We start from the raw sequence: 10,581 nt of genomic DNA on the forward strand, positions 1-10,581 counted from the left end.
AGCTGAGATTCAGATATGATAATGAGCGTTTGCTTTCTGACCAATCAGAGCAGAGCAGCTCTCAGAGAGGCGGGGCTTAGAGAGACTGAAGCGTTTCAGACACTGAGAGGAAAGAGCTGACGCTGCACTGGAGATTATGAGGACGTTAAAGTGGTTTTGACCTTAGATGAGTGTGAAGCTGTTGTAGGAGAAACTCAACAACATTAGGAGCCTTTAATAGAGTATAATAGGGGCACTTTAAAACCATTTTATAAGCTTTCCTGTAGCTCAAATAGTTTTGACCAACAAGTCATAATTCGTCATTTGTTGTGTGTGTGTGTGTGTGTGTGTGTGTGTGTGTGTGTGTGTGACAGTGTGTTTCCAGCGCTCTTCGAGTTCTTTTTGCTCATTTCACTGAAGTCAGCATGAGATTCTTCAGGACATGAAGACCCTGCAGAAGAAAACACTCGATCAAGAGTGTGTCGGACAGATAGAGACGTCTCGTGTTCTCCTCAGTGTTGTACTCAACTCTTCATCTGGAGATATGGAGAGATCTGTAGCCGTTTCACTGTTCTGTGTGTTTTAGAAAGGAATTAAATGTACATTTTCACAGTGAATTTGTGTGCATTGTTGTCTATTAGAGTTTTGAGGACTTAATATGCATTTTATACAAAGAAGATGTACACATACATATTTACTGAAGCCTATTTCTGTAACATGAAAAAAAAAAGGTGGTCTATTAAATGTATTAAAATTGTACTTGAGTATGTTTTTATTTTAATACACATATACTATAATGCATGTTTAATGCATTTAACAATACGTCTTTTTTCACCTGGGTTGTTTCACAAAAAGTAAAAATTGTGATTTAAAATGTCAAAATGATGATATTTAAAGTTGAAAAATAGATCAAAGTAATAATTATGAAGTGACGACTATTAATGTATAAACTATGTCTTAGTATCTTATACTTTCGACTTTTTATGTCATAATTACTAATATATTAAAGCTTTGATGTCTGTGTCGGAAATGGGATTTCGCTACATATTCAATAATGGTAATATATACATTTATGTTGAGTACAGGTATAAATGTACAGGAAATAGATATATATTTTAATTCCACACACAGTTTTAAATCATATGATCTGAAAGTGTATAATATGTACAGTCTGTGGTACTGTGCCGCTGTTTGTGTAAAAGCTCTGAGGCGGGGCCAAAGTGATTGGCAGGTCGCGGCCCAATGAATGTTCTTTTTAACAGGCCAATCAGCGATAAGTGTACGGCGGTTGGGCCAATAGCAGAACAGCTGGGTTTCATTTTAAATCCAGGCGGTTAAACGGAAGAGCTAAGCCGCAGATACAAGAACAACAGAGGAATCTTCATCATGCAGGTATAATAAGCGCATATAGATAATTTATTTTCAGTATAAGTGCATTTATATATATGTATATGTGTATGTAGAAGATGTCAGTGTAGCGGAGGGATTGATCTGTATCAAATCAAGGTCTTAAGCGTCATTGTCCGAGTGAAACTACGAGTAGTAACGTTAAATTAACTCAGACGTTAACGTTATATATTAGTAAGACTTGTAAAGTTATTTCTTTTGGTTAAGTAACCCATATGTGAGCTGTCTTATTGTTATTGAAATAGCCTAAGTGCTTTATTTTTTCAGGGTTGTCTTATTTTTATTGTTGGAAGTGCTTTATTTGTTCAGTGTGTGTTGTTTAAGATATTTTTGTGTTTCTTTTAATCAGAATAAAGAGAACAGGGAACCCAGAGCTCTGCAAACACAGGTGACACAAACAATAACATGATATTTATATTAATTTAGCGAGTCATAGTGCAGTTTACAGAGATCACGTGCTCTTCTCCAGCTCTACGTCACTGCTGTGTCTGATGCTCATGTTGTGTGTGTGTGTGTGTATGTGTGTTTCAGACTGCTGGTGAGATGAATCCAGACACACACACTGTTTCAGGTAAAACCTTGAGAATGTGCCATGAACAAACCCTCTTTATAAACTAACTATAAAGATGTGGATGATGGCAACATGGCTGTGAAGGTGGTGTCAAAGATACTTCACTGTGTGGCGGGTGAAACTGTTCAGTGCACTAGATTATAAATGATCTTAATTCTCACAGACGTACTAAAACGCCATTTTTGTTGCATATGATAGTTTAAACCATGATCACTGATAGATAGTCTTCTTTCAGGTCCTGGGAGAGTTCCAGTCAAGTCGAGCTCAAAGTGAGTTCACTGTAAAACTGTGTGAATATGAAGTTACACCTGATCAGTATCTTGATTTAAGAGCGTTTAGATGTGTGTACTGGAGAACGAGAACGAAACCCTGAGGAAGAACATCAGTGTGTTTAATATTAACTGCTCTTCCAGGAAGTTCTCCATAAAAGACTTCGACATCGGGCGTCCGCTGGGAAAGGGCAAGTTCGGGAACGTGTATCTGGCGAGAGAGCGCAAGCTGAAGGCCGTCGTGGCGCTGAAGGTCCTGTTCAAGTCTCAGATGGAGAAGGAGGGAGTCGAGCATCAGCTGAGGAGAGAGATCGAGATCCAGTCGCACCTCAGGTGTGTGTGTGTGTGTGCTTGAGCTGTGGATGCTATTCCTTCATGTTGATTTAGTTTTAGTCTTTTGACTAAAATGCTATTTAGTTTGTCATATTTTAGTCATCTGAATTGTTTCAGTTGAAGAAATATAAAGTTTTTATTCAACTAAATCTACAGTAGATTCAGTCGACTAAAATCTAAAGGTTTTAGTTGAATTGTAATGCATTCAATTAGAATTTTTCTCTAAAATTTCCAAACCCGCTATATACTCTGAGTAAACATCTATTAACCTTGAACATTTAACACAGACACAGATATAACTGCTGTGATGTTAAAAATATCTTAATTAAATAAAACCACTTCTCCTAAAGTAGAACGCTCTTCTTTTCACTGACTGTATTTATTTGTATAAATGAAATAATTAGTCCTTATTAAAGCAGTGAATGCTTTTCTCTTTTTCTTTTGTTGTTTGATTAATATTAAAGACACAGACGGCATTAGGTTTATTACGCACTGTCACTTTAAGACTGAATGTGCGGATCTGATGCACATCTGATATTCTCACACGGTTTACGTGTCCCTACCGAACATTTTTATCTAGTTTTTATTAGTTGACAAAAATGTTGATGATTTTTGCCATTCAAAGTTATCGCCTCGTTTTCGTCTGTGAAAATGTTTTGGTAATTTTGTAACGAAATTAATGCTGTGTGTGTGTGTGTACAGGCATCCAAACATCCTGCAGTTCTACAACTACTTCTACGACGACTCGCGTGTGTATCTGATCCTGGAGTACGCGCCGCGCGGAGAGATGTACAAGGAGCTCCAGCGCTGCGGACGCTTCGATGATCAGCGCACCGCCACCGTGAGTGATCTCTCACACACACACAGACACACACACACACACACCCCGCACCCCGCTGTCATGGTCTGTCAGGGTTCGTTCAAGGCGCTCAAAGTACTTGGATTTTACTTTTAGAAATGGGAACTTTTCCTGGGAAAACCCTTAAAGGTGCAGTGTGTGATTTTTAGCGGCATCTAGTGGTGAGATTACGAATTGCAATCAGATATTCACTCACTTCACATCCCTCAAATTTCAAACTCGAATGAGAAGCTACGGTGGGCGACGTAGGATCGGAAGATGTCGTCGTCTGCTTCTCATTCAAGTTAGTGACAAAGCGCGCTCTGTAGCGCTGTTTGTTCGCTGTCGGCTACGGTAGAAACATGACGTCACGATATGTCGACCTTCATAGAAGGGGTGGCCGCGGTTATGTGGATATAAATGACTCATTCTAAGGTAATAAAAACATAATGGTTCATTAAGTAAGGTATTTATACACCACTGAAAACATAGTTATGGATCTTATATAGCATTTCTGTCAATAGATCCTCAGAATTATCACACATTGCACCTTTAAACTTCCATATTTACGAAGAGGTGCTTGAAAAGTGCTTGACTTATTTAAATACAATATATGAAATTGTATATATAAAAAAAAAACATAAATACAATCTTTTCATGCAAAATGAACGCTGTAGCCCATCTGATAAACCCCCATCAGGCCTTTTCTCGATAAGTACGCCAGCATTATAATAGAAAATGTTATTGATTGAACTATAATAGCCATTATAAACGTTGTAATTAATATATATTATTAATTGCGTTGTATTTTGGATACCTCATATCTGTAATTTGGGTTTAAAAAATAGATAAAAAAAGTAGTGTTTAAAAAAGATATTGCTTGAGTGAAATCTCTGATTGTAGTCCTGGAAAACCAAAAAAAGTAGTGTTTGAAAGTCTTTTTCCAGTATCTGTACGAGCCCGGTCTGTTGTGCGCACTGATGCTGGTCTGTGTGTGTGTGTAGTACATGGAGGAGCTGGCGGACGCTCTGAACTACTGTCACGAGAAGAAGGTGATCCACCGAGACATCAAGCCTGAGAACCTCCTGCTGGGCTTCAGAGGAGAACTAAAGATCGCAGACTTCGGCTGGTCCGTCCATGCGCCGTCGCTACGGTAACACACACCCCATAATAACACGTTTCTACAAACTCAAGGTCACTTTACAATATGATACAAAGAAACATGACAGTAGACAAAGGAACAGTACAGAAACTGAACCGACCGTCCGTTACTCGTGTGTGTGTGTGTGTGTGTGTGTGTTTCAGACGGCGCACCATGTGTGGCACGCTGGACTACCTGCCGCCGGAGATGATCGAGGGACACACACACGATGAGAAGGTGGACCTGTGGTGTATCGGCGTGCTGTGCTACGAGTGTCTGGTGGGAAACCCTCCGTTCGAGACGGCCAGCCACACCGAGACCTACAAGCGCATCACCAAGGTCTGCCTCTGCCTCTCTAGGGATGCACCCATATGAAAATATGCCTGATAATTCTTTATTTTTGAAAGCCAATAAATCTAAATCCTAATTTTTATACAAATTGAGAGCCTGATTACAAAAACTCACCATGTTCCAAGCAAACAACTATAACACTGATGTGATCATTTTATGTAGTCTATGACTGCACATGTTGCACTGAACTGTATCTTCCTTTTCTTTTTCTTTTTCTTTTTTTTTTTGAAGTGATTTCAATCATATTTCAAGCTATTTAAAAGCATCATGGTGAACAGTACACCACGGGTTCGGGTTCTAAAAGGCCGGCCTCTCAATTTTTCTTAAGTTAAGAAATTTCTTTCAGAAAAATCCAAATTCTAAAATTTTCCAATGTTTTTATAGCAATTTTCTTTTACATAAATAAGGAGAAATTTGTGCCGTTTTGTGGAGTTGTTACTGAATTTAAATTTCAGCTAAAAAAAGTCACATCAGCGTCATAGAACTCCTGCACATCCTAAATAATTGAAATGTGTTATGCTTATTTTAAACAACCCAATAAAATGTCTTTTTTTTTATTTTTTATTTTTTTTTATGAAACTCTTAATTTCCTCAAGTACATGTACGAATTGAAAAAAAAAAAAAAACAGGTTAAACTTTAGAGAACTTATCCTTTTAGAAAACTTGCAACTTGAGGATGCATTTATGGTGAAATAACTAAATTTTTAGGTCAATCTGTGTTCATTTTGACCATGAAACTGACTTTTGAGCAGGAGAGCTAGTAAGGAAGAGTGTTGAGGGCTACTTAAGGGCTATTTAGTTTTTTTTAAATAAAATAACAAATTGTAATCTGGCGCTATAAAGAAAATCAAATAAAATTTACTTGGCGCCCCCCTTATATAATGGTAGGGGAAACACTGCATTCTTTAAATATGATTAATTGGAGGTTATGATGATTTCATAATTTTTTCAGGAGTTAAAATCTTAAGTTTTGATATTTTCAAGCTTTTGAGAATGCAAAGTATTCTTGACTGCTATTTTATTATTTTGTACAGTCCCTCCAGGATTTCACGATGTTTTTGTGGGGGGTTTTTTTTTTTTTGCGATCAAAATGACTAATTTTGTGGTGGTAATTTCCAGAAATTTGTGTGAAAATTTGCGATTTTTATATTTTATAATTAGGACATCACATTTACCATAAAAGTATTATGTCAGATGCACAATAGTCATACATGACACAAATCACAAACAAAATGCATAAAGGTGTTTATTTTGGTCTAATCAAATTCTCATCAAATTAACTTTTAAAACAACCTATGGGCCCAACCAGGAACATCCAAGAAATTATTTAAATAATCAAGTAGGCCTAAACACTCAGTAATGAAATAAGAACAAAGGAACAAATAACAAAAAGAAACAAAACAGGACAAATAAATACAAGGATACAGTTACAAACAGTGGATAATTTACGTTTTTTTTTTTATTGTGCTGTAGCCTATTGTTGTTGCTTGATTAACATTAACAACACTGACAACAGCAGGTAAATTAGGTTACTGTCACTTTAAGACCTACTACAGTAATGACAAACGTCCCAATCAGTTACTGATAGTTTTACATAAATACTCGCCAAGATGAATATTTTGAAGTAATTGTTGCTATGTGTATTTGTTCAAGCGCTATAAAGAGAATTTACGCTGACAGGCGGTGACACGCAGTCATCACACACAAACACACACACACACACACACACACACACACACTGCAGTCATAGTCCAGGCGTTTTAGGAAAAAAGGGTGAACAAATTGCAACAGAATCAAACTCAACTGATGTTGTATCCTCCATATGTCCTGAGTAAGGAAAAAAAAGCCCCGAAGAATCCCATTAGGGGGAAGTTTAGAAAAAGACCCAAATATAGCCTATTCATACGCCTATTCATTATTTTTCTCACGTGAATAGGGTAAAAAATTTAACCTTTAGATATCAACATGAAAATTACTGAGTTGATTACTTATATCAAGACAAACAAAAAATGTATTACAAGTTTTTTGAAATTGTTTGTTAACATGGACAAACGGTGCATAATCTAATTACAGATGTGCTAATTTGCATAAATACCACAACAGGTCTAAACATAGGGTATATCCAGGTGAAAATGTCTTGTTGAATCTTGTTAACACATAACAGTAAAATACTTGATGTTAAGGTCTGAATGGAACCCATTTAGGCTACCCATGAGCATTAATACATAGAGGCAGGAAGAAGTACTTTAGAAACCAGCCTTTATTAATGTTTAAGAGACTAGTGCAAAAAATGCCCGTGCAAAATCAGTTTTTGTGTGTGTTTTTAGTAATTGTTGGTTTGGTGTGTTTGAGTGCTCATTGTTACAATTACACAGCAAAAGTTCAGGGACATTTTTATTTGTGCATGGTAGAAAGCACACAGTGAACTCTGAGAAAACGCTATGCTTGAGGAAACAGTTTGTGAGTAGGCTACTACAAATGATGCCCGTGAAAGAGACTGTGAACGCATTGAATAGGATATGTTTAGTTGGTGAATAGCATAGGCTACTATTAAGCAGTAGCGATAATGTTTAGCGCACACGAATGAAATATAATATTCAGAAGTAAACAGCATAGCTGACTTACAGATTCAGTTTGCATCCACAAATGAATAAGTGCCTCAATTCAGGGAGCAGTGCAAAGTGCCCGTGCAAAATCAGTTTTTCTGAGCTGACCGCCGTTAAAGTTCAGGAGATATTTCTTGCGATGGCAATATGATCAAAAATAACTTTATATTGATTCAATGGATTTATTGCATAAAAAAAAAAAAAAGTCATGAATTTATTGCATTTTTGGGAACAAATAATCCGTTTTTATAATAAATCTTTGAAAATCAAAATCTGGATTTGAATTTTTTATGTTATTATAACCTAAAGATGCTATGTGAAAGTTTGAAACAGAAAATAGTGGTTTTCACACATTTAGTGGTTATCTCACATTCGAGAGATATGCGAATAACACACAGACAGACGTTTCTGTAATTTATAGATCGATGGATTTATCACGTTCTGGAACCAAACTATAATATTCAGAAGTAAACAGTGTAGCTGACAGATTGTCAGAATGTTTATTTTTAAACCACAACCTTTTAAAAATGATATATTTAACGATATCTTTAGCATTTCTCATCCAAACAATGTCAAACTTGGCACTGCACTTACTCGTGCCCGTAGCGAGACACCTGTCGAGTTTGAAATCAATCGGACTAACGGTTCGAGAGATATGCGAGGAACAGACACACACACACACACACACACACACAGACAGACAGATGTTTCTGTAATTTATAGCCTAGATAGATTGGGTTTGGGGCTGGGTCTGTGGGACTGTTTCTGGGGGACGAGACTGAGGCAAGAACAGGAGACAATAAGGAGAATGCAGAAGACAAAAGGTAGGCAAAATAAAAAGTGAACCCCAGAAACAGTCCCACGGACCCAGCCCCAAACCCCATCTCTGCAATAATAATTAATAAAGGCTGGTTTAAAGTACTTCTTCCTGCCTCTATGTATTAATGCTCATGGGTAGCCTAAATGGGTTCATTCAGACCTTAACATCAAGTATTTTACTGTTATGTGTTAACAAGATTCAACAAGACATTTTCACCTGGATATACCCTATGTTTAGACCTGTTGTGGTATTTATGCAAATTAGCACATCTGTAATTAGATTATGCACCGTTTGTCCATGTTAACAAACAATTTAAAAAAACTTGTAATACATTTTTTGTTTGTCTTGATGTAAGTAATCAACTCAGTAATTTTCATGGTGATATCTAAAGGTTAATTTTTTACCCTATTCACGTGAGAAGAATGAATAGGCGTATGAATAGGCTATATTTGGGTCTTTTTCTAAACTTTCCCCTAATGGGATTCTTCGGGGCTTTCTTTTCCTTACTCGGGACATATTGAGGATACAACATCAGTTGAGTTTGCTTCTGTTGCAATTTGTTCACGGTTGACCCCCATTTTGGCTTAAAACGCCTGGACTATCAGGCAGTCACTCGGTCAACACAAAAAAATGTACCCCCACTCTCGTGCAATATCAGGATATTGCTTAGCCCGCTCCTTGGCGCTTGTGTGAGAGGGCAGGTGAGACTAATTTTCTTTCGCCATGTTTCTGACAGACCGTCACGCGTGCGCAACATCTGTATCCACGTAAAATGCATTGAAACTTTAATTAAACTAGAGATAATTAAAGTGGGTGATTTATAATTTAATGTTTTGTGAGGTCTTTTTAATTTTTGTGAATATTTTGCGGTTAAATTAGGAATTATGCAGGATCGCAAAAAAATGCGACAATTTGTTGATTTTGCGTTGTATTCAGCGATCGCGGAATCGCGAAAAACTGGAGGGACTGTTTGTAGCTTTTGTTTTTGATGTTTGTTGAATACCGTGTGTGTGTGTGTGTGTGTGTGTGTCTCTCAGGTGGATCTGCAGTTCCCTAAAGTGGTTTCTGACGGCGCTCGTGACCTGATCTCGAAGCTGCTCCGCCACAGTCCCTCCATGCGTCTGCCGCTCAGGAGCGTGATCGAGCACCCGTGGGTCAAAGCAAACTCACGCAGAGTCCTGCCGCCCGTCTACAACCCACAGGCCGTCGCACACCACTGATGACATCAGCGCAAGGACCTGAGTGAGACACTCAGATCCGCTGGTTCACTTCACTGGTGGTTTGTGCTGTGCTGTCACACTTAATGGCAAAACCGCCTGATCTAGGGCAAGATTTGCTGTGTGTTTGTGAGTCTGTGTGTGTGTGTGTGTGTGTGTGTGTGTGTGTCTCTCTGATTCTGTGTGTGTGATTGATTGGTTAAAGATCTTTGAATGTTAATGAGTCTGAGATGTTTGTTGTAAACGGACTGAGTTTGTTCTCTTCCCTTTTACACTCTTGTACAGCTGTAGTTCTCTGCTCTGTTCATATTCATGTGTGTTTTACTATCTTCTATGAATGTTTCTTCTGTCTTGTGCTGAACCTGTCAAATTATATTAAAGTAAGAGCTTTCTAGTATGTTTGGTGTTGTGGCGTCTTGATTTGCTCTGATTGATCTAACTAACCATTCAGAAATATCCTGTTGCTTCTACATGTCACTTCTTCTTCAGTCTCTCCATCATTGACTCTGACATCATCTGACTCCGGTTTGAACATAAAAGCCTAAAAGCTTGTGAAATGATCAGTGCATGTCTGTGTGAGGTAAAAGGACACGAGCTCTTGAAGCTCCGCCCCCTGCACCGGGAGCAGCAGCTCATTTGCATTTAAAGGGACAGACACAAAAACAGTGTTTTTGCTCACCCTCAAAAAGTGACAACTTTAACATGCTATATAAAAATATCTGTGGGGTATTTTGAGCTAAAACTTCACACACACACTCTGGGGACATCAGAGACTTATTTTACATCTTGTGAAAAGGGCATTACACTGCTGCTTTAAAAATAATTTATTACATCCCAAATGAACAAGACAACATAATCACAACATGAGTCTTCAGTAATATCAGTCCGTTTGAAAAGCGGGAATGTGTGACTCTTTATTTAAGTGTGACAATCGGGTATATAAATGAGCCATTTTGAATGAATTCTTATTAATACATATATTTAACAGTTTTTATACCTGTTACACTTGTCAATCATTGTGTAGATGTGAAACGGGTCTTTGCTTTGTG

At 37.7% G+C, this 10,581-nt stretch overlaps 2 protein-coding genes across 5 annotated transcripts in view; both read left to right on the plus strand.

Moving 5' to 3' along the window:
- Window positions 1-737, plus strand: part of tmem107 (transmembrane protein 107) — a 3,476-nt gene extending 2,739 nt beyond the window's left edge. For all 4 annotated transcript variants that reach the window (XM_079893255.1, XM_079893257.1, XM_079893256.1 and 1 more), the window contains exon 6: window positions 354-737. In XM_079893255.1, the coding sequence (XP_079749381.1) occupies window positions 354-408 (55 nt within the window). In that variant the 3' untranslated portion in view covers window positions 409-737. The remainder of the gene's footprint in view (window positions 1-353) is intronic.
- A 541-nt stretch (window positions 738-1,278) lies between these two features.
- Window positions 1,279-9,811, plus strand: aurkb (aurora kinase B). Its single transcript, XM_079893381.1, has 9 exons — window positions 1,279-1,371; window positions 1,736-1,774; window positions 1,918-1,957; window positions 2,193-2,226; window positions 2,371-2,559; window positions 3,262-3,400; window positions 4,402-4,550; window positions 4,703-4,877; window positions 9,353-9,811. The coding sequence occupies exons 1-9, from the start codon at window positions 1,366-1,368 to the stop codon at window positions 9,533-9,535; spliced, it is 954 nt and encodes a 317-aa protein (XP_079749507.1). The 5' UTR covers window positions 1,279-1,365; the 3' UTR covers window positions 9,536-9,811.
- The last annotated feature ends 770 nt before the right edge of the window (window positions 9,812-10,581 follow it).

Source organism: Squalius cephalus (assembly GCF_949319135.1).
Source record: "Squalius cephalus genome assembly, chromosome: 14".
Classification (NCBI taxonomy): domain Eukaryota; kingdom Metazoa; phylum Chordata; class Actinopteri; order Cypriniformes; family Leuciscidae; genus Squalius; species Squalius cephalus.

Bases quoted from the DNA above. Each gene is read 5' to 3' on its own strand.
- aurkb (XM_079893381.1), top strand. The intron at 1,775-1,917 runs GTGACACAAACA...TGTGTGTTTCAG, and splicing joins CCAGAGCTCTGCAAACACAG to ACTGCTGGTGAGATGAATCC. The intron at 2,227-2,370 runs GTGAGTTCACTG...CTGCTCTTCCAG, and splicing joins CCAGTCAAGTCGAGCTCAAA to GAAGTTCTCCATAAAAGACT.